The sequence below is a fragment of the Esox lucius genome, chromosome 9 (genome assembly GCF_011004845.1).
Source record: "Esox lucius isolate fEsoLuc1 chromosome 9, fEsoLuc1.pri, whole genome shotgun sequence".
NCBI classification, from domain to species: domain Eukaryota; kingdom Metazoa; phylum Chordata; class Actinopteri; order Esociformes; family Esocidae; genus Esox; species Esox lucius.
This window is the reverse complement of record NC_047577.1, coordinates 13,343,105-13,367,508: the sequence shown is the minus strand read 5'-3', so window position 1 is coordinate 13,367,508 and position 24,404 is coordinate 13,343,105. Positions and strand designations below refer to the sequence as shown.

The 24,404-nt window shown below is 41.6% G+C and overlaps 1 protein-coding gene across 3 annotated transcripts; it reads left to right on the top strand.

The window, feature by feature from the left end:
- Positions 1-419: 419 nt before the first annotated feature.
- On the top strand, positions 420-23,559 carry wbp1lb (WW domain binding protein 1-like b). 3 transcript variants are annotated; one of them, XM_010872923.5, is made up of 4 exons: positions 422-878; positions 12,792-12,894; positions 15,843-16,004; positions 16,866-23,559. In XM_010872923.5, the coding sequence occupies exons 1-4, from the start codon at positions 792-794 to the stop codon at positions 17,651-17,653; spliced, it is 1,140 nt and encodes a 379-aa protein (XP_010871225.1). In that variant the 5' UTR covers positions 422-791; the 3' UTR covers positions 17,654-23,559. The 3 variants fall into 3 exon arrangements, with proteins under 3 accessions (XP_019905379.1, XP_010871225.1, XP_010871226.1); XM_010872924.5 differs by lacking the exon at positions 422-878 and adding an exon at positions 10,273-10,600; XM_020049820.2 differs by lacking the exon at positions 15,843-16,004 and having other exon boundaries at positions 420-878.
- The last annotated feature ends 845 nt before the right edge of the window (positions 23,560-24,404 follow it).

The window sequence follows — 24,404 nt, the reverse complement described above, 5'->3', positions numbered from 1 at the left end:
ATGAACCAGTGTAATGATCATGCTGGTTTATCATCTTCTTGATATTCTACACTTGTCAGGTTGATTATATTTGCAAAGGAATTCTACACTTAGCTACAGGTATGCAAACATTGGTGTGCACACATTTGAGTTAAGAAAGCTCTTTTGGTATGGGTTATTTCTGGAATCTTTTAATTCAGCTGATACTATATGGGATCCACATATTACACGTCAGTTTATATTTTACCCCAAATACAATACATTGGGTAAATCGACTAGAAAACATTTGCTGAAAGTGCATTATGCCGTACTTTAACACATGCCGCCGTCAAGTGCAAGCAGGTAGCGCCTCCACTTGACAACCAACTGTATGAAGCTCCAGTCCTCACAAAATTGGCCTTATTATTGTATTGAGTTCACAAGCTAACCACTTCCCAGTTCCTTTCCAGCACGTCTCCAAGTACCCTAGCTTGCGTAACAGTTCTATCAGCCGGTGGCACCCAGACAACCACTTGTACCAGTGTTGTTGTCAATGTCGACATTTCAAATTAAAGCGAGAAAATTCAAGTACGTTTCTTCCATCCGTTATTGTCAAAGCTGTCTCCGTAGGTGTCGTACGTTAACGGTCAACGGAGATGACGCTTTTATAACCATTTCAGTTCGGTCGCGCAGTAGCAACGAGGCAGCGCATGCGGCGGCCTTTCGTTTCGTACAGGAAAGTTGTAGCTTAACTATTTAGATTTTTTGGTAAGATTTGTGACGTGAACAACAAACACTTACGCCTATGTTTTTACTCGAGTTCGGTAGGATCAATGAACGAAATTTTAGTTTCGGCTCTTAAAATGGGATTGTTTTTGCCCGTCGTCGCTGTCAGCCCCTCCGACGCGATATCTGACGAGGTAAGATTTGTCTGAACGGTGACAAGATTCTGTTTGTATCATGCATGATAAGGTAAATAGCTAACTAGAAATCAAAATAACTATCTACCGTATTATTAGCTAGCTACATTGTTAGCTAGACTTGGGTAAAACGGTTCAAACGTTCTTCTAGATGTTCTGCTAACTACAGGTTAACATTAGCTGTTTTAGTTACTAACGTTATCTAGCTAACTAACTTATTTATGATATATTGCTATATTTAGCTTCATATCATTTCAACAGAACTGAACTTCTGTTAAGTTATGTACAGGTAGCGTTAGCTACTATAGCTAAATACTAGCTAGATTACGTTACAGCCAGCTGACGAATTAATAGATGTTTACGGAAGTCGACATTTTATGTACTGCTTCAAGTTCAGTAGTTAACGTTACTAGCTATACAACTTTTCAAGCTATTGCAACCAATGTCAGCTGTCAAATAACGTTAGTTAGCAACATTAGTGACATGTAGCTAGGAACCAATAATATTTAAATGTTTTTATGTCAAGCCACCATAGCTACAATAAGTTATGTACTTATTTTCATGATTGTACAGTAATGTATCTCGCTAACGATAACTGCATGTAATGATTTCTGTCAATTATGTTATTCTTTGGCTTGATTAACAGTAAGACGGGGGTTACGAAACTCAAATTCCACCGGTGACAGTTTTAAGCAACTTTTCTCACACACGAATCAACTCAAACGCATTCAAGTTCAGTTATCAAATTGAAGCAGTATTTCCATATTATGCAATCTATGTATGGGGTATAAAGTTACACTGGTGTTTTTTAACACAGAGGCACAACATTGCGAGAGTTTTTAGAACTCATGCAGACACAATATACCAGGGTAACATGGTTGTTGACATGTTTATGACACCAATGATATTCGGTGAACTGCGATCATCAGTTCTCTCCATAGATATTCAATGCGGTTCAAGTCCGGGCATTGGCTGGGCTATTCAAGGACATTCACAGACTTGTCCTGAAGCCACTCCAGCATTGTTTTGGGTGTGTGGTTTGGGTCATCGTGTTTCTGAAAGAGAAATCGACACCAAAGTCTTCTTCAAGGAACTCGTTGTACAACTCCGTTTCCAAAAAGTTGGGACGCTGTGTAAATAAAAAATAAGAACAGAATGCAATTATGTGCAAATCATTTATCCCCGTATTTAATTGAAAATAGTACAATGACAACATATCAAATGTTGAAACTGAGAAATGTTGTTGTTTTTGGGAAAATACATGCCCATTTTGAATTTATTGCCAGCAGCACGTTTCAAAAATGTTTTGGACAGGGGCATGTTTACCAGTGTGTTTCACCTCTTATTTTAACAATACCCTGTAAGCGTTTGGGAACTGAAGAGACCAATTGCTGTAGTTTGGAAAGTAACATTTATTCCCATTCTTGCTTGATATAGGATTTCAGCTGCTAAACAGTTCAGTGTCTCCTTGTTGTATGTCCTGTGGTTTGGCATTGTTTTACTGAAATAAGAAAGAACTTCCCTGAAAAAGACATTGTCTGGATGGCAGCATATGTTGCTCCAAAACCTGTATATATTTTTCAGCATTAATGGTGCCTTCATAGGCACCCTAACCCCCATACCATCATGGATGTTGGCTTTTGAACTGTGCGCTGATAAGAAGCCCTCTCCTCTTTAGTCCTGAGGACGCAGCGTCCCTGATTCCCAAAAATTCTTTCATATTTTGATTCATCAGACCACAGGACAGTTTTCCACTTCACCTCAGTCCATCTCTAATGACCTTGGACCCAGAGAAGGCAGTGCCAGTTCAGGATCTTGTTTCTATATGGGTTCTTTGCATGGTATAGTTTTAACTTGTGTTTGTTGGTGCAGCGACGTACTGTGCTCACAGAATCTTCTCTGTTTTTAATGCAGTGCCGTCTGAGGGCCCAAATATCACGGCCATCCAATATTGGTTTTCGGCCTTGTCCCTTTTTCTGGATTCTCTGTTTCTTTTAATTATATTTTGTACCATAGATGATGAGATCATCAAACACTTTGCAATTTAATGTTGAGAAACGTTATTCTTAAATTGTTGCACTATTTGCCCGGGCAGTCTTTCACAGAGTGGTGAACCCCTTCCCATCCATTCTGGAATGGTCTTTTAAAACCCAGTCAAGTTACTGACCTGTTGCCGATTGATCTAATTACTTGTGTGATATTCCACCAGGTTTAGTTTTATTTAGCATTAGACAACCTTTCCAGTCTTCATTGGCCTCAGTCCCATATATTTTTCAAACGTGTTGCTGGCATCAAATTTAATGAGGGCATTTTTTTTCAAGAAACAATAAAATGTCACAGTTTCAACATTTGATACGTTGTCTTTGTACTATTTTCTATTGAGTATAGTGGTTAAATTATTTGCACATCATTGCATTCTGTTTTTATTTACATTTTACGCAGCGTCCAGACATTTTTGTTCAGTTCATCTTTCCTTCAGTCCTGACCAGTCTCCCAGTCCCTGCTGCTGAGAAGCATCCCTATATCATGATGGTCCCACCACTACGGTATGCCTCACGCTATTTACCAGGTGATGAGTGGTACCTTGTTCTCCCCAGACATAGCTCTTTGGTTAGACCACAGTATCTTTTTACCCATATTTGTTTACCCATGAGTCCTTTAGGCAGCATGCCTTTTACTCAGTAGTGGCTTTTGTCTAGCCACTCTACCATGAAGGCCTGATTGATGGAGTGCTGCAGAAATGGTTGTGCAGAAATTATTCTGTGTTTCTACCATAATTTGCTTAAAATGTAACATACCTCTTTGCCATGCATTTGAATGTCTGCTGTTCTGTACCCCCACAGTAGAGATTACTATTTTGATAAAAACTATATTATCTGGAAAGCAGCGTGATAAGGATATCTCATCTAACCATAAGACATGTCATAAGTATTTTTTTTTTTTTTTAACTAAGCCATTTGATAACAGAAAAGGCAGTGGAAGTCCCAGGAAGCTGTCATCCAACCAACCATATTTAAAGGTTACTGTTGACGGGAGTGAAGGACATCCAGTGAAGTGCTCAGTCAGCATCTGACAGAGTCATCTGGCATTGAAGTAAACATTTTGACAGTGAGAAGTGTTTGAAATAGTGGAAGAAATTGCCATCTTTGACTTTTTGGCAACTTTGTGCATGATAATGACCTCAAACTCTCTGCAAAGTTGATTGGAGTGGAAGTCTGCAGATGAAAAACTCACAGTATTAGCTTGGCCACCTCAGAGCCTTGACATCAACCTAACGGAAGCTGTGTGTGATTACTTCAACAGGGAAAAGAACAATTAAACAGCTCAAAAGTATATTTTTGTAAAGACGATTATAATTGTTTGCAAACGAGATTAACTGAACCTAAACTACGGGTTTTCATGTAAATTAACTTTAACGTCAACATGGGCATTGCCCATATCTCTAGGAACAATATTTACCAGTTGGCAGGTTGATAGGCTAAGTTTTAAATCCAGGGTTTCAAATACACCCAGACTCCTGTTTGACTGAGCATTTCTTCGTCATATAATTGTGTAGCCCAACATCTGTCTGTAGACGTGCCTGCAAATCTCCTACAAGCTGGCTCATCATAGGGGATTCTGGTGTGGTTAACCTTTTAACCATGAAACTGATTGTTTCCCTTGTCCTCTGTTACCTTTAAGAGTTTTCAAGCACTTTTTGTGGTTGTCACTGATGTGGAGTCATCGCTGTTTTGTTCAGCACTGGCTGTCCAATATTAGTTTCTTGTCAGAACATACTAGGAAAGCATTCTCAACAATCATTGGATTATTTGCAGTATGATTGTCATAAGAATCCAGAACATGTACTGCAGGGGTTAACACTTCCCGCTTCTTACGCCTTGCCTTTTTTATGTGTACGTGTCACCGGGAAGACTAAGATAAATAGTGGATCCTGGCAATGTATATTCCGAAATCCAATAAATTAAGTATTTGTAATTGTTTTTAGATAATGGAATAAGTGCTCCCATTAAGTAACTGAGAAGAACAAGCAGTGCCATAGTGACTCTATTGTTATTAAATTATATAAGTAATGAGTAATTTAAATTATGCAAGGAAATCCCAAATCTTCACATGGTTACGTACCAGCCTTCTTCTGTGTATATAGTTCTATAGCCTAACTATAATACTGTAGTAACTGTACACCACCACTTAGATTGTTTCAAGAACAGAATTGTAATTTTCTGTTTATCTTACCTACAGACTGCTTGTAAACTCCCCTTGGGTGCCAAAATAGGAATTCCTTCACTTTAGCCAACACAATGAAAGCAAAAGACTGGCACTCACACCTTGTAAAGAATTACAATTAATACAATATCAATACCACTTTCATTGGTTTTGCTGTCCGTCTGACATTCAACAATAAAGGATGATCCATAGTATTTACAGCAAAATGATACATTTTGGAGAACTCATCTGTTTAATGGGAAGCAGAGAAAGATCAGTATCAGCAATGGAGCTTGTCTTGTCTGAAGAGCTTGTCTAAGAGCGTCTAAATGACTAAAATATCAATGTTGTACTATGCTCTACTGCTACTGTGGTTTGATTATTTGTAAGTATTGCTAATGATTTATTTTGTCTAAATATGCATTTTGCCCAAAGCAAAAATGCATCACTTTTGTTAAAATTTCCCGTACGATTTGTCTGTCTTGCAGCTTATTGTTCTTTGCCATTATTCTCATAGCCATCTACGTTTTTTTTTTTAGGCAATTCACAAAAAACCTTCTGTGATGAAACTTGGTAAAATAATCGGATTAAGAAAGATCAGGATATGCTTTGGCGATGAAGGGACAATCAAATTGGGGAGAGAATAAAAGAGACTAAGATTTTGAAACAAGCCAGATTCATTTTCGGCTGTTGTGCTATGAAAGGCCCAGGACTCAAGATTGTCTGACATTGGAGAGTAGAGGGTAAGAAAACACGCTCGTTCCCAGCTGACATTTGGCACTGCTTTTGTTGCTCTAGGCTTCTATCTACAATGTACCTTTTCTCTCAAATGTTAACAGTCTATCTACCACTTACGGCATGCGTTGAACATGTAGGCTAGGTTGACTAGATAATAGGCCATGTGGTATGTTGCCCTGCTGGTCTCTTATGTGGAGTTGGCTCACACTGCCGGATTTGGACATGGCACCGTAGCGCGGCTGTGTGAGCTAACGTCAGATATGCTAAACCATTGATGTGACATTAATGTTATCACCAATGGTGGCTGTCAGTCATCGTCCCTAGGTGGTAACGTCGCCCAACCCCAGTTTGGTCTTAACCATGCATGTGTGTGGTTGGTAACAATTTGACCAATTCAAAATCTATTATTCCCACTGTCTGATAATTTATCTACGAATGGACAAAATACTGTCCTGCTCTCAATCTTTCTATGGCACTCGGTCTCCCCGGCCCAAGAGCTGACAAAAAGACGGCCAAAGAAATGTCAAAAACATCCCAGGACAACAATAAGGAATCTACGGTCTTATCCTGCCTTCATCAAGGTCAAGCTGCCTGTATCCAGTGTCAGAAAGTGGCTGCACACACTTGAAGAAGCCTCTGCTCCAAAAACAACATATCACCCAGGAAACACCTTGGTAATGAGCAAGGTTACTGGAACAATGTGCTCTGGATGCCAGTCAAAGGTGGAGTTGTTTGGCTGCAATGCAAAACGTCTGGTTTGACAAAATCACAACTCTGCTTTTGGATAGATGATAATACACTACCAGTGTTTGGGAATGTAACTTTTAAAAGTAACTAGGCTAATTACAGTTAGTAGTTACTTTATGGGAACTGTAACTAGTTATGTTACTTAGTAGTCTGACTACAGTTACCCCCAACACTGTACTCTACCAGTCAAATGTCACTTGAATACGTGTCCAAACTTTTGACTAGACACACTTACCAACCATAAAGCATGGATCGAGGGATATTATGGTTTGGGGCTGCTTTTGAAACTGAGTGGCAGAGTGAAATATAAGAGTTGACTTGCTTCCTCGTTTTACTATATATAAATATATGCAAGAGTCTAAGACCTGATGGCGTTTCATTAACTCAATTAATACAAACAAGGTAGGTGAAACATTCAAATTGATAGTGAAATAAGTCTCCGGTGGCATTTTGGACGCACTGGACTTGTCCCGTCTATTTGTCCAGCTCTCCTGTTCTACCATCCGCAACACATAAGACAGGCTGTTAGCACTCAACTCAACTCGTCCATTCTGCCTCACCTGTATAGCCCCCCTTAGCTATTATGAAAGGCAGGTTTGGAGTGGTGCAGAGTGTTTCTTCAATCTGCTTCAAAGTTTCACCCTTTGTGCATTTCGAGATGCCCTTCTGCATGCAACTGTGAAGAGTGGTTATTTGCCACTATTTTTGGCCTTTCTGTCTCCTTGAATGAGTCTGGCCATTGTCCTTTGACCTTTCTAATTGCTCACTGATGTTTTTTGTATATGCATTCTATGTAAACTCAAAAGAGTGTGGAGTGGAAAAATCCCTGGAGGTCAGCTGTTTCTTAGATGCTGGTATTTGGTTAGATTAGATTCAAGTACAGTACAACGAAATGCAGTTAGCATCTAACCAGCTGTACCGATAGAGGAGGGCAGAAAATTTGAAGTATTTACAAGTATTAAGTATATGTATATTACCAGTGTAATGTGTAGATGTGCAATGAAGGCAAATGCAGTACAAATGGCAATACTAAATATGCAATAAGGCAAATGGAGGAGGGCAGAACATTTGCAAGTATTAAGTATATGTATATTACCAGTGGAATGTGTAGATTAGCAGTAATAAATGTGCAATAAGGCAAATAGAGGAGGGCAGACATTTTACAGGTGTTGGGTATAGCATATGTTACAACTGGGATAATAGTTCAGTTCCAAAAGCAATTTCAGAATGGCATTCTAGTTGTGCAAATGAGGCAACTGAAGGAGGGATGTATTCAGGTAGCATGTGCACCCGAGACGGCGATAGCAGCAATGAGGTCCTGAAGTAGACATGCGTGTGTAACAACTGTAAAATTGCAGGCACAATGGCAAATTGAATGTACAAAGTGGTGGGGCAGGAGACATTTTGGTGTAATTTGGGAAAAACTGTTTTCAGATTTAAATGGTTGAAATCCCCTGCAATCACCAAAACACCCTCTGGGTGTTCTGTTTGCTAATGGCAGCCTGCAATTCTTTCCTTGCAAGCTTAGCATTAGCATCTGGGGGTATGTAGACTGCCATAACAACAATAGATGTAAACTCTATTATAGGCTGGGGGAGGCGTATAACTACATCTGGCACCAACAATAATACCACTTTCAAAGTAGCTTTGATCACTGTCCTTCCTCATTCTAATGTTTAGTCAAACAAAAACAAAATATCTTAAACTTGTTTGCCTGCTTTACATGTTGCATTTCTGCCACGTTATTTGCTATTTCCTTTAACAAGTTGGTCTACCTAATAGTGACTGTGTGCGTGTATATACATATACACACACCTATAAAGACAGACAGACGGGTGGCAAATTAAATGAAATCCCTGAATGAATGAGTGGAGGAACATAGAGAATGCAAATGCTTCCATACTGCATGATACAGTTAAGCAATTAGCATCCCATCATGCTCTGTGGCATGTATAAAAATGCTTAGCAGGCCCAGTTGACCTTGGTTTTGGATCAAGATGGCTGGAGGAAAGAATGTAAGTGACTTTGAAAGAGGGTTCATTACTAAGTGTCTTCCAGGATGACAATGCCCCCATTCACTCTCCATGAGGGGGTCACTGAATGGTTCATTATATTGATTGATTTATAGATATAGTTAAATAATGCAGTCTCAGAAGGTTCTACATTCCAGATTCACTGGCCCTATCATATGTATACAGTTGAAAATCTGCTTAGCTGCTTTTAAACCACGGTCCAATAGAACCATGTTTTGATGGCAAAGTGGTGATGCCGGACTGTTCTTGTGTCAGGTGGTTTCAACAGCTTCTCATTATGGCCGATTCGTTTTAATTAATTTCTCATACGCCAATGGACTCAGGCACAGTAATACAATCCACTAATCCTTTAGACTCACGTTATTGTAGTGGGAAATTGAGCTGTTGTTCCATCAAACTAGCAGCCTCCTGATGAAAGTAGAGAGAACGAAAAGAATCCCGTTGGGTCACTCGTGACCCAATTGTCTGATTTTAGCACGGCCGTTGTCTTGCGTGACGTCATTGTGATGGAAAATGGAGATTCACTAAAACTTTATTAGGCCTTACCCTAATATTTTCACGTGTTGGTAGGCTATGTTTCTGTTCAATGTAGGCTTACTCCATTCACACGGTATGGCTGTGGTTTGTTCCCTTTCGTGTGTGGTGGACTGGCTTGCCTGTATTCCGCTTATTGGTCTGGATTGGATCCAACATCAGCCTCCACATACCCTGAGGAGGCTACGATGATAACTGAACTTTGTATGATATACTCAAAGGCCAGGGCCAAAGTGTTTTAAGAACTGTGTTTTTCAACAACAGCCCAAGGCCATCTGAGGATAGAGGTCTATGACCTAGACCTCAAGTCTCAACATTGGTTTCTCTGCAGTTTGAAAATTATCATCCCGAATTGGTTATGCTATTTAATGTTGGTGATGTCATGCAGCCTAGTTGTATGGTGTAAACAGTTTGTGGGTGGTTGTTTAAAAAAACTGTATGCTTAGACCTTGCCAAGAGAATGCATAAGCTAGTGCTGAGAACCGTGAGTCAGTTGAAAACAACCATGGAGATCTGATCTCGACAGAAGGGAATGGGACATCATGTTTTCCTGACATCAGGAATTCATTGTTGATGTAATGAAGGGGTTATGAACAACCGCTGAAAGAAATAGGTAAGTCATCCTAGAAGAGGTTTGGGAGAGGCGTGGAGGAATTTGGAGTAGATGTAGGATGGGAGGGGCGTGGATGGGTTTGGAGTAGATGTAGGATGGGAGGGGCGTGGATGGGTTTGGAGTAGACGTAGGCTGGGAGGGGCGTGGATGGGTTTGGAGTAGAGGTAGGCTGGGAGGGGTGTGGATGGGTTTGGAGTAGAGGTAGGCTGGGAGGGGTGTGGATGGGTTTGGAGTAGAGGTAGGCTGGGAGGGGCGTGGATGGGTTTGGAGTTGAGGTAGGATGGGAGGGGCGTGGATGGGTTTGGAGTTGAGGTAGGATGGGAGGGGCGTGGATGGGTTTGGAGTTGAGGTAGGATGGGAGGGGCGTGGATGGGTTTGGAGTAGAGGTAGGATGGGAGGGGCGTGGATGGGTTTGGAGTAGAGGTAGGATGGGAGGGGCTTGGATGGGTTTGGAGTAGAAGTAGGCTGGGAGGGGTGTGGATGGGTTTGGAGTAGAGGTAGGATGGGAGGGGCGTGGATGGGTTTGGAGTAGAGGTACGATGGGAGGGGCGTGGATGTGTGAGGTCTGTGTGACTAACGTTGACCTGTTGCTGTGCACAGCCTCTGTCCGTCCTGGGGCGTAGGTTTTGAATACAGAGGGAGCACAACTTCTTATTACCATGCCGTCCTTTTTCTCTTGCTGGCAGCTCCTACTCTGCTGATGCTTGGAAACTTCCATAGAGCAATCCCTGTCCCCGATTTGGGCTTGGTGTGTTTGTGTGAATCCTTCTGGGGACCGGACATTGACCCTTGAGCTGAAAGGACTTGCCTTCTTTGGGATTTAGAAATTCTGGACCATGATGTTTCCAAAGCGGGTAAATTAACTTTTAATCTGTGGGAATGTCTTACCTTTTCTCCTCACAACTTCAGCTAGAATGTCATATTTTCAGCAGAAACTCCATGACCTTGTTATTAAGAGCTGGGTGATTTTAGGAAATATATTATATTGTTTATATTATACTGATAATTTGCCTTAGTTGATGCAAAACAGGATTAAGCAAAATACATCTATACATTTCTAACTTTAACGTGCATGTGCGTCGCCTTATTTCGGATGTTATGACCCTTGTAACTTCTACTGTAGCTATCTATTGTCATAATAACAGTCAGCTAACAAATTAAATTTGAAACCTCATGGTTCTGTAGAATCTGCCACTTAGTGTGTCTTAATGAACAGTAAAAGCCTGCCGCAAGAGGTCTGAATGGCCACTGTTGAGCTTTTTGGTTGTTGTCCCAGCTGTATAATTAAATTACTATAATTGATCCACAATAACGCTACCATAATTACACGTTAATGTACAGTTATACATAAGATGTAACATACTGTTAATGAAAGGGTAAAGTATGCTACTTTATCTCTAATCTTATGTTGGAGAAAACATGTAGGGTTTCCTGATGAACACTTGGGATGAACCTGATTACTTTTTAACCATGATAAAGAGGATATTTGACATAGGTTGAAGCCTTCTGAATCTGTAGGGGCCAGTCTGTTAAAACTAGTGGAGAAACGTTTTAGGCTACATCATGGATATCCTTTTTGTATTGCGCTACATTTAACTGTTGCTAACACAAGGAATAAGAAATGAATACTTTGGGACAATTTGAACAGAACAGTTTGAAAAGGTTAGGGAAAGTATGAGACCAATGGTGAGGACATAATCACCCGACATGCCTAAATCCAAACATTAGCTTTCAAAAGGCAATGTGAAATGGGATGGTTATTTTCGTGCTCATAGATAGGAGTCTTGATCGCATTCAGGTGTGTGTTCTGTTGTTACTTTTATTCACAACAGACACAATTCTGTTCGGTTCAACCCAGGGAATGTTGCCATTCTGGCCTGGACTTCCTGGTCAAGCAAGCACTGTGATAATAACCAGAAAGGCATCGTATGTGACTTGGAATGCAAAAGTTGGGCAATCAGCGGGAAAGCTCCTTCTTGTACACTGTTCTCAATTTTCAGAACAGCTGTCAGTGACACCCGCACATTTTAGTGCCTCTGGTCGTCAGCTTGTGGTGGTGCACACTGTACAAGGCTTCTGCCTTAAAATCATATTAAGTATTGATATGTGGTGAGGACATTTGACCCATGAGCAGGTCAATTTAAAAGCATTACACCTTTGGTTTGCGCAAGACACCCAGATACAACTAGGCTGTGTCTAATGTAACTAGAATATTGTTACTACTCATTATATTTGTTATGCAATTTGAGGCAGGTAATAACACAGAAATACTCCTAATGGAAATGACTGGTATTTAATGACAGGTTGTGCATTTTTACAATTGTTTTTATATCCTAGCCTTTAAATCAGTGGACTGTGGTTGTTTCTTCACTGGTTCTTCACTGGTTTTAAAGGTTTGTGGATGATGGTGTGGTTGTTGCATGGAGCCCGGGATGAGTCACATTTGGATGAGTGGCTAACATCTACGTTGTCATTTGGTATACTTGTTCTCTGAACTTGCGAATGTACCCATGATTAACGTTTTAAATCAGCCAAGTGTTTTTCTACGATGTGAGTTTTTGATATCGTTATTGGAGACATCGAAGAAAAAAAAAAAGAAAAAACGTATTTATAGGAATCAAGTCATGTGAATGCAGACGTGTTCTAATGATCCAAATGTGATTTTCTTTTATACATTTTGGTATATAGATTGACCAAACCACTATGTAGTGTAGTAGTCTAGAGCCAGTCTACCTGCTGTATGTGTCTGAACGCCTTATCTTCTGTTACCGTGGGTCATTGATTCATAAAGCTATTATTCTTTCATATGAGATGTTGTTTCAATATTTGTTCTGTTATGTCGATGGTCTGAGGCTCAGGTGTCTGTGCAGCTGGCGACGGACCTGCGCCGGCATCAAAGACATTTACCGGGCAGAGCAGGACAACCCACACCGGGTCATTCCCGGAGACGCACCTTCTAATGAACTCTTGCCAAATGCTCGGCCACACTGTGCCCCCAATGTGTACGAGCCGGGTCGCTACTGACATGTTTCTTCCTGTTTCCAGAGCCTTCTGCGCTGTGAGGGGCTGAACAACCAGAGCTACGTCTGTGAGTCCGGGCACTGCTGCGGGGAGTCCCAGTGTTGCAGCTACTACTATGAGCTTTGGTGTAAGGCGTCTTCACCCACATCACACTGACACACCGTTTGTGCGGTCTGCTCCACTGCTCCGTTGTTTGGCTGATACTGTAGACCTAACTGGTCGACCCAGGTCTTAAAAGCAAACCAGTCAACTTATGTGTCCTCCTGTCCATATGTATTTGGACAGTGACGAGTTTTGGCGTTTTGGCTCTACTCCAGCATGTTGGATTTGATTTGTAGCAATGTTTGTAGCAAGGTTAAAATGCCGCCTGCTGTCATTTGAGCTTATTTAGATGTGGAACCGTGAAACCATGCAGGAATTAAAGCTTGTTTTCTACTTAGTCCCCCATTTTAATTGACCAAATGTAATTGGACAAATGAACATTATCTTAAATAAATTGATCATAGTGAGTTTTTTGCAAACCTTTTGCATTTGATGACGGCCTGAGATCGGCGACGCAAACATCACCAGACACTGGATGTCTTCCCTGTTGATGCTCTGCAAGGTCTGTACTGCAGCCATCTTCTGTTCTTGTTTTGTTTTTGGGGAATCTTTGCCGTCAGTCTCATCTTCGACAAGTGAAACACATGCTCAATTGGAGTTAGGTGAGATTGGCCTTTCAAAAACATTTCCAATGTCTGGCCCATTGTCCTGCTGTACCGTCCAGTGAGTTTTGGGATTGGATCCAAGCGGTTAAGACGTTCCTGCGCCCTTCAGAATTCATCCTACTGTTGCCGTCAGCATTCACATTATCAATGAAGTCAAGTGAGGCAGTTCCAGTGACAGCCGCACATGGCCAAAACCACTACCCCTCCACCTTATGTCATAATTGGTAGGTCAGGTACATTGTTCTCATCTCTCCACAGACCCTTTTGCAGAACTCTGCTGGCACTTACTGTGTTTTTAAGCCATCCTGTTGTTGGGGTAGCCTTGTGTTTTTGCACCTTGCAGTCCAACCTAAATAGTTTGGCCGACGATGATGTCTTCTGCCAATGGTTGTGGCTGACATCCACGCCTACCTCCTGGAGAATGTTCCGGATCTGTCAATTATTATTATTTTTTTTATTAAAATTCCCATTCTTTGGTCATTCACTGTAGAAGTCTTCTTCAATCTACCAAGTAATTTGCCATTGCTGAGATTCTTCTTCTGGCATGCCTTATGTTTTGGCCATGTCTGTGATTGACCTCTTCTGATTCATCTTCATCATGATGGCCAGCTTGACTTGTTGACAACTTCTTTGTTCCTCATGTTGTCAGATACAAGCAGCCGACTCCAAAGACTAAACCTAGAATCAGGACTAGACATAAGCAGCTCTCTTGTACATGCACTGATATTGCAAAAAAAACACCCATGTGAGACAGCTGTGAATCTTATTTTCCCCCAAAAAATGTTTACCCTTAAATAGTTCAGCCAGTATAACATGCTCTTTTTTTCAAATTGGTTTTCCCTATATGGATGAAACGTAGCTTCGGATTGAAGCTGACAGTATGTACTTTAACCCCATCGTCATTGTGTCATTTAAATCCAAGATGCTGGAGTAAAGAGCCAAAATAACATTGTGTCACAGTCGAAATAGTTGAGGACCCCAATGTACGTTCCTCAGAGGAGTCTGTTTCGTGCCTGTATCAGTGGACCTATTCATTGTGGAGGCCAGATTCTTGGCCCGGGGTTCCTAAAACGGGGAGGTCCTAAATCACAAGACTGTTTTCAGCGGTCACTCGCAAATGTGATACTGAAGGAAAAATCTAAAACGTAACACATTTTTAATAGGATATATATGACTTTAATAAGACAACTATGAAAAAATACTGTCTGTGCTTTGCTCAGAAACAGAATGTTGCGCATCTTAACTAGACGTTAGCGTTGAGGTGCGTATCTAGACTAGTGACCAGAAAGCATAGCAGGACAAAACCACATTAGACCTTGTTTTATAAATGCAGTCTACTACGGACAAATCTTTGGCAGAACAATAATATACTTTGAGTTAATGGATCCTTTTCTTTCCATGTCTGTGGAGAATTATACTGCCTTCAATATTCAGAAAACATGAAAGATATTCTACAGTCTCTTAAGATGTTTGTGAGGCAGAAAGGAAGCCTACCTGTTGGTGACAAGCACTGCTTTTCAAAGTAAAAGTGTGTGGCGAAATGCTGTTTCCATCTGATCTTTAAAATCTCAGCTGTGATTCTACTAATTCTCGAACATGATATCCCTAAATAATATCCTCAGAAAATGCAGCACCCAAACATTCCTGTGTTATAAAAATGCAAACCTATTTTTGCAAACCAATAATAGGTAAAATTTGAGCTGAGAGTTTTTTATTTTCAAAGCAGTGTGTCCGCTAAATTACTCATTTTAAAATGTCGACCAATTGATTTACCTCTCTGCCCCCTTTTCACCTTTGCTCTCTCTGTCCCATCCGCATTCATGCTGCATTTCTTGAAAACACCAGTCAGTCCTGACATTCCTTTGAAGCTTGTTTACCGTCTTTAGGCAGCTCGCCTCGTTCCGGGAGCTCTGCATGCTTGTATGTAATTGTTCCTGTGAGGAACGAACAACGTCATGAACGGGGAACTCCGTTGGGCATGTAGAATTCCTTATGACCAGATGTTCCAGGAGGGTTACATTTTTGCTAATGGAACAATGTTTAGATCAAACCTTGATGGTAGTTGACGCAGTATATGACTCAGTCTGGTTTTGTAGTGCAGTGGAGCAATGATTCCCAATCAGGGGTTCTTGGTCCTCTGGTGGTACTTGGTCTATCCACACGGGGTACTTGAGAAGACCCATGAGACTAGGCTTAATGGTAAAATCTAAATGACCGGGGTACTTCAGGGGTGCTCGGTGCAAGTCAAAATTCAGTAGGTGGTAGTTATCGACAAATGTTGCGCACCACGTGCCCCTCCCCCAAAGGGAGATGGTTTCACTGTGTTTCCCAGTCTCTCCACTGTGTGTCACTGTCTGTCTCCTGGCAGGGTTCTGGCTGGTGTGGGTCATCATCCTCATCCTCAGCTGCTGCTGTGTGTGTCACCATCGGCGCACCAAACACCGGCTCCAGCAGCAGCAGCGCCAGCACGAGATCAACCTCATCGCCTACCGGGAGGCACACAGCTACGCCTCGGTGCCGTTCTACTTCAGTAAGAGTCCCGCCGTCACTCCTAAGCAATGGAATGTGTTGACAGGAACAGGCCGGGTACCGTGTTGAACAGACACCCGCCGAGCGGGACACGGCACCGGGCTTCTAGTTCGCTTTATCCGCACTGCATTTTAGCACCGCGTTTTTTTCCGTTTCGGTCGGGCTGTCAGTCGTAACAGCGGCGTCTTAAGGCATTGTATCTGAGTGTGCGGGAGGATGCAGTCCCAGGCTGGTTCTCTCTGCCCTTCCGACTGCATCTCATCTGGCCGTTGCCGAAGCGTACTCGGATATGGGGTCTTGTTATGATTTTTGTGCTTGTTTTTGTTGGCCGAATGGACATTTCAATTGCCACACAGAGGCTCAGTTCCCGGTAGCTCTACCTCAACTAATCTACTACTTTGTTTGAACTGAGAGTTGCGCTTTTATTTTGTGGGATGATGCAGCCCTGTTTACAGGGCCCAGATGGCCTGAAGCCTCGCCCACGCCAGGCCTTGGTTCCAGGCCAACGTTGCAACACCTTGGCTCATGCCTTGAGCTGTAATGACCTGTTGCTGTTGACTTTGGGGCGTTTTCTCTCCACTCCATTGCAACTCGTCGCCCTCTGGCTTGACTGGGTGAGGTCACGGCGAGGCCAGTAGGTCACGTGTCATTTTCTGTCGGTTGCTGTTTGTTTTTTCTGTTCTCAGAATCGGTCACCCGGTGAACGTGTCCGGTCTTTTGGCTGCACCGTGAGATGGACACCTGGGGATGTTGCTCACCTCAGTGCTGAGCAGTTCTTCATGTTTCCTTCATCAATTCCCTCATCAAAAAAAGGAGAATAATTGTAAAAAAAAAATTCCATTGCTTTCTTCTTTCCTTCCAGGGTTTCTTCCAAATTACCTCCTGCCTGACTATGAAGAGGTGGTGAACCGGCCTCCCACTCCCCCACCTCCCTACAGTGTCTCGCACACAGGCACTTCCGCTGTGGCCAGCCCGCTGACCTCTGACCCACAGGATGTGATGGGACACTGCCTGACCATTCAGACCACTCCCACTGCGGCGGTGTCTGACGCCCTCCCCCCCAGGCCGAGCTTGGAAGAGCCCCAGCACATTGGGACTCCCAACATTGGCTTCAACCGAAACAAGGCTGCCTATAAGCAGGAGGAACCCCTGGACGGAGGACCAGGGTTAGGGCCCCAGGAGGCCCTCACCGAGGGGCCCGTGAGCCCAGTGAAGAACTGCAAGGAGCCTCTGTTTCTCAGGGACCTGGGGCCAGAAGCTGAGAACGCTGCCCAGGAGGACAAAGACAGGGGGGCCCTCGGGCGTCGCCGGCGCTTCACGGGGGACTCCGGCATCGAGGTGTGTGTGTGCGGCCGCGGCGGCAGTACAGGCAGCGGAAGGGAGATGGAGAGCCTGCTAGGGGAGGACGAGGACGAGGACGTCGAAGGGGACTTCTGTGACGGGTGCGCTCACCGGTCCGCGGATGTACCGGTGGAAGAGCCGGCCCCGGCCCTGGAGGGCCCCGTTGGGAGGGCGGGGTGCATGCCGGAAACGGGGTCCCCCACCCTGCCACCACCCGCCATGGCACAACCCCCCCACCCGGCTATGTGTCTGCTCACCATCAACGAGCAGGAGGGGCCCCCTCACCCTAGCGCCGAGCCCCAGGGCTGAGACACGCCTGGCTAAAGCTAGGCTAAAGCACACCTTCACCGAGGTGGGAGAGAAAAAGAGCTCCAGGAGTGTGAGTCCAGACAGACGTTAGTGTGTGTGTGTGTGTGTGTGTGTGTGTGTGTGTGTGTGTGTCTGTAAGCGTGTGTGGTATGAGTTTTTGTGTGTGACAATTAGGAAGCATTTCCAAGTCTCGACTAAACAGCCTGATGTTGATAAAGCCCCTTAGCCATACTTTCAGTCACGGAGGCCTTTCTGTCGGCTAGCAGACAGGAGAGACTAGCCCCTATTCACTAGACTGGCTGCCTACAGACTGCTAAGTGCATCCAGCTCTTAATGGCGCCTGGCAATGCCTCTCTGTGCCCTTACCGAGTGGGCCCAGTCTCCAGAGATGTACATCACGTTAGGACCGGAGACTCACAGTCTGTAGCAGTAAGCAGTCGATGACTCTACGTTTGTTTTGGCGCATGCAGATACAGTACACACTGGTGCAGCTCTCCACAGTTGCTTCCTGTCCTGTTAACCAACCTCAAGTAGCGCAGAAACATTGTCAGGCAGTGCCGTGTGAATCGTCGTGGCGACGACGCATGCTTGTGCAATTTGACACTGTACAGGAAAGAAAGGCTGATTCAGATGACTGCCTGTGAATGCTGCCATCGTTTTCCACCCAAGTGCTTTTTTTAATGGGAACCGTATAGCCTTGTGGTTTATCTTCTCCCAGTCTTCTCACAGGGAAATAAGTGCATTATCAAGTTTCATGTCACACAGATTTTTTTTTTTTTTACTTTGCACATGTGTTTAACTAGTAATAGAGGTGTAGAAACTATATAAAGAATGTATGTAGCAAACCCACAACATTTTGTATCAGTGTAATAAGCCCACCAAGGTCTTTATCAGTTTAACAAGCCCAAAAACGTTCTGTGTCAATGTAACAATCCCACAAACTTTTTGGTGTATGACATTTTTCTCTTTGGTTTGTATCAACAGTGTTTAATCATTGAGATTAATTCTGCATCATTGAGATTCATTCTACATAGGGAAAAACTCACCACACATTACCATTTATAGACCTCTTGCAGAGTCAAAGAACAGTATAGGTTCTTAAAGAAATGTTGCTCCATTTATAAAGTGCCTAAGTAATATTAAATAGGCCTAAGTAATATTAAATAATATTACTCAGGCCTATAAACTGGTAAATTGTATTGTGCGTCTCCAAAGCATGTTTGTTATGGCACACCACGATTGTCCGTTGCGGAAAGCGGTGTACAAGACAGAGTTTAGTTACAAGAATCAAGCTATTAGTGGCACAAAGTGAATTCTAGACATTTTTGTTTGTCTAACTTTAATTGTACCAACCTACAAGTGCAGAAATGAATTCGATGTACGTTTTTACATTTATGTAGTTTGTGCACTTTCAATTCACCATTTTCATGCCACAGTCTAGGATTTACGACCGTGGCGTTCCATCAGCCCCCACGCGGACAAAGGATCCGGAAGCTTCTGCCTGTGTTTGTTTACATCTACTTTACTAAGGTTGTTGTGGTCTTACTCTCTGGTGACTTGTCACTCTTAAACCCTGAATGTTCATTTTCTTATACATTTTAATGTTAATTCTTACCCGGGAAACATCTGTGTAGCGTTGGCATGCTAACCTTTTTTTGTAATTTGCTCTCCATTTTCCTGAGGATATGGATTTGGGAATCTCCTTGGGTAATGCAGTGTTTTTGAATATCCTACAGCGTGGGTCTAAATGATGTACAGTGAGCAAATTTAAGAGCAGCTGTTAAAGTATAGCATAGGCATGACCTGTTTTTTGCCTAGTGAGGTGCACTGTTGGCTACAGAAGAGAAAAGGGGTGTGTTTTTTTTTATGCCTTGGGCTACTGTAAACGTGATACTATGTTATTTTAGTTGGATCTACAATGTGAACTATATTATTGTGATTTTTCAGACATTGAACAAGCATTAAAATGTTTAGTTTTTTTATACAAACCCTATTCGCCAGAGTAGGGTTTTATGAAACTTTCATGTCAAAGGCCCCTGGATATGTTAAGCCAAGCAAACCCCTATTAATAAAAAAATCAATTCTATTTTCGCCCTGTATGTTAGATGTACATGTATAGGCCTATATAATATTACTTACGCCTATAAACAGGTAAATAACTGGCTTCAGGGTTCATTAACCAATCAAATTCAAGTGCTTTCAAGGACCTCATTGTAATATTCAAAAACCTTTATTTGATACATTGTTGGTTTAATATAGAAACTTCCCCCAAACAATGGGAGTAAAATCAGGGAATCTTGAAAAATCTGGAAGAGCCCTGTCTGCCAGAAGTTTTTTTTACTGCTGAAAACAAAATGTTGTATTACTAAAACATTATTTAGGGAAAATTAAACATAAAGATAGTCGTTTTGTGAATTTAAAAACAGTGGCTTTCAATATTACAAATATTTTGTCTTTTCAACTGGAAAAGTATTTAAAGTCTCCAGAAATATCTGCAGATTTGGTTAACAGATTTGTCTAAAATCCAAAATAATTTGCATATTTTCTCTTATGAACAAATATTTATCCGTTTTTTGCAACATGCTCAAACTATTGACGAATTTGCTGTGCAAGACCTAAGGGATAGTATTTGCCTAATAAATTAATGTTTTATTTTTTGTTCTTCTGCATCTAGAAAAACATGTCAAAATGCACACACAAAAAAAAAAACATGTTATGTACTGCTGTACAACAAACAATACATTTGGATATTTCTTTTCAGATTATTGAATTTAATGAGGGCCTTTAAATAATTTTTGGACAATAAATGTAAAATAGAGCGACTTTTAGAGTGGCTGACGGAGGTGACGTTACTCCAGTTAATTGCATTTTATGAAGGAATCAAAAGCACTAAAGGATGTGTGTATATATAATGTGTTTATATATTTTTTATATTATAATTTTAGGTAGAATTTATTTTGGTCCCGATTTTCAAGAATCCAAAAAAGTGTAAATTACCACTTTAAGAATAAAGGGGAGACCGAAAATGTGATTGTATCACCAACTTGATCACCAAAACTGCATGTTTTACAGATGCAGTGTAGGCAACTGATAAAAAAATGCATGTCATTTAGCAGAAATTTTAGCCTAAAGGTGTTTTTTTTTCTGTTTTAAACTGCTTCAGGGGCAGCAGTTAAACTGGTTTTCTGCCCATAGAGACATTATTTGGCACAGGGTTTTCCGTCTTGAGTTTGGACAAGGAAAGATCTGGGTTTCCTGGAAGATTTCAAGATATTGTCGGGCATTTCAGTATTCCTATTTAAACTGGAAGGGCTTTTGAAAATGATAATACCAGTGAAAAAATAAAAATACGATCATGTCCACTCAGGTCACAAAACTATTCATGTTTAAAGCCACTGTAGGCCTATGAAGCACAGTTGGTCTACCTGCTAAATGTTGTGGTTATATGCTATTACTGTAGTAATTTTTGTAGTAAGTTTTGTTTTAGCCTACATTAAACAAAATGTCAGACACTCTGTCCTTTTCTCTTTCCTTGCACTTGGTTATCAAGGGATTTATCATTACTTCATAATAACCAGTTAATTACGGTGACTTTGTTATAGGGGAGATCCGAATTCTGCACTAAGTAGCTAGTAAGTAAGCAATTTAATTTATATTATAGAAGCCTACGCTATGTTTTTCTTTTGCATTCCCTTCTCTGCACTTAGTGGTTCCCTGATTCTTTACTTAGCAGCAAAATACACATTGTAGTATGCTTGCAGGTTTAGTGTTTCGCCTTGTGGCGGTTATTTTAGTGAAGCTCTGCCACAGCAAACGATGCCGCCAATAAGTAGGTGTGCTGGTGACCCTACTGTTTTTTTTAATGTTTGTCTTCTACAATGAATCCAGTTTGTAACAGTTACTCAGTTGGCATGCCTAAGATACTGGAATGCTGCTTCCAGGTGCAGTTTTTATTCCCAAGGTCTTGAACTACAGCATTCACCCAAACAATTCTTACTTCTAGTGTTGAGTACAGGCAGGCTGTGTTTTGGTTATGTTTTGGTTTTACAAAGCTGTGTCAATCGATAACATTCAACGAGTTCTTTGAACAATCTAATGCAGTGACTCATTCAAAAAGGACATCATGTCACCTCCCTACACCAGAGCAGAGAAGGATATATTAGGGAAGCCCAATTTAAAAACGGTATATAAGGTAAAGGGGAATAATGGCGATTATTAAAAATGTGTCAAGTTTGATGATTCTCAAAGTCATTGCTGGGCTGACAAATGCGTTGCTCTTGCTCCAGCTCCCCCTCCCCTGCAAGGCACGTTTAAACTCCGCTGTACTGTGGAGTGGAATTGCAACACCCCCTAGCAGGTTTAAGTTTACATTGTGAAACCGCCGCCAAAAACACATTCATATTTACCAAACTCTGCTTCAGGGTAGCCAGACTCCTTTAACAGAACAGGATGTTATCAAATCATAAAACAAAATGAATATGAAATACCCAATGGCTGCTATGCAAATTTATATTGCCATTTATATGTCTTTGCAGAGGTGTCAGAAAAGATTGTGGTTATGAACCTGCGTTCATGAGGTGAATGAGGTGGAAGGGCATCTTAATCAGTTGCTCTTCCCGAAAGACTGAAATCTTGGGTGGTAATCCCCTTCCCCGTAAGCTTTTCTAGCTTGGCCGTACATGCCCTGAGTGAAAGCTAATATTTGCTGTTATTCCCCTTTAACTGTTTTATTTCACGTCACATGCTGTTCATGGAAATATTTCTTGTTTTTAATTAAAATGTTCTTTAACTGCAATAGGTTTGTGAGGAAGCCTTGAAGGATACTTTGGCAGCACTGTAAAACCATAGTACAGGCTGAATGGTTGAGCACAGGAATGGTTCTCAAGAATCCTAATTTTGATTGTGCTGGGAAAATACTTCAATAACTGCAAATATTGGGTTGAAATTAGTTACAACCACCTACAAAGCACAGACATTTGTCATCATCCCCTTTTATACACTCAAAACATATCAGCTACTGTCTTGCGAAAGACTTTCATAGTTTAATTGTTATAATGAGTGAGGTAATGTGGTGCTTGTGGCAGCATATTACAGCATATGTCACTGGATGGTTTAGATATATTCTGTTTAAGCCTGGGTATATTGAGGATATCAGTGGGCTTGTTGTTTTTTTTTATCCGCACTTCCAGGCTCGTAATCAGGCACCGTAGGAGTGCTGATCAACGAAACGTTTTGACTTTTTCTTTTTTAGATCGTAACAAATAGAAGTACATTGGCAGGCAGATCTGATTCTAGATCAGTAATCCCACACTGAGACAGTTTATCAATATGTGCCTAAACACAAGTGATTTTGATGTGTATTCGTTTTCTAAAAAAAATTAAATAAGATACAACATTCTGTATTTGTGGTACTATAAGGGTAAATTATTTTATCCAAGCAATGCCTTCTGTTAACTCATATAATGAAATTGTAAAGCTTTTGAACCACTTATTAGTCAATGGTGAATTCTAATATTCTTTATTGCAATTGTAAACCAACTAGATACTTAAAAATCTGTCAATAGCAGTCAACAATCAGTGTTTTAGTTATTCAGCTTTTTTGTAATAGCATAAATAACTTCATTTTGTTTTGTTGAGTAAATAATTGCTACTCTCAGTACACTGAATCTTCCTCAGTTGAAGAAGTGTGAAGGAAAATATACAGGTAACACAATGTACACTACACAGACCTGTTGAATGACCAGCCTGTTTTCTTGTGAATGTGGGCCTCATGCCAAAGATATTGTTCTGTTTCCACATGGGGATGTAAGGTGGTTCTGCACATTTGTTCTTTGTGTTCATTGGTGATTTAATCATAAACAGCCAAATTGACACATGTTCAATAAACATGCTTTTACAGACAGAAAGTGTGTTCTTTATTTGACTCTTCCACACATGCGGCCAAGTGGAAAGTGGACAAATTCATCTTGTAGATGAGGTAAGGTGACTTGGATAAGACAAGAGGGGGCTAATTCTGTCTCGTTGGTACCAGTTCACCCGGATCACACCGGCTTTGGGGGTCACAGGCGAGGTCAAAGTGGGATGAGTTCAAAGGCCTATTCACATTATTTGCGTAAGGATATTGCTCCATCGAAATACATCACTTTCAGTGAGGTAATGTATTTCAGTGCCACTAACGCCCCATTATGTTAGTGGCCTGTATCAGGTGGGAAAAGGCCAGTCTTAAACTAGTTGTGTCCTTTGCTGTGGCTTTGGTGCGAGGTTTGGGGAGGTCAGCGCAAAACGGTCTGATTGGAAATAAGCTTGTGGAGACTTATTCGAATTGACTCGTGATTGCAGGCCAATGGTGCCTCTAGCAAATATGAACTGAAAGGGGCGAATGCTCATGCAATCATTTATGTTCTCATTTGGATTTGCAATTAATTTAGAACAGTTTGGAGATTTTATTTTCCGTGACATGGACTTCTCTGAGTTCATAAGTGGGAAAAACACTTAATTGAATACATTTCGATTTCATCATGTAAACCAAGATGAATAACAAGTCCAAGGGGGTTAATACTTTTGAGGGCCACTATACTGTATATAACTAATATGCCATGCCTACCTGCTGTTTTTAGGTGCAACGTGAGATGCAGTGCCTGAATACAGCCATAGCCCGGTATATTGACCATATAACGGGTATTCTACCGGAAGTAAACAACCGAGGGCCCAAAGTCCCTGGGGTTCTGCCTAGCTACTTAATGGGGTTCCT

Bases quoted from the DNA above. Each gene is read 5' to 3' on its own strand.
- wbp1lb (XM_010872923.5), top strand. From the start codon at position 792: ATGAACGAAATTTTAGTTTCGGCTCTTAAAATGGGATTGTTTTTGCCC. The intron at 12,895-15,842 runs GTAAGGCGTCTT...GTCTCCTGGCAG, and splicing joins CTACTACTATGAGCTTTGGT to GGTTCTGGCTGGTGTGGGTC. The intron at 16,005-16,865 runs GTAAGAGTCCCG...CTTTCCTTCCAG, and splicing joins CTCGGTGCCGTTCTACTTCA to GGTTTCTTCCAAATTACCTC.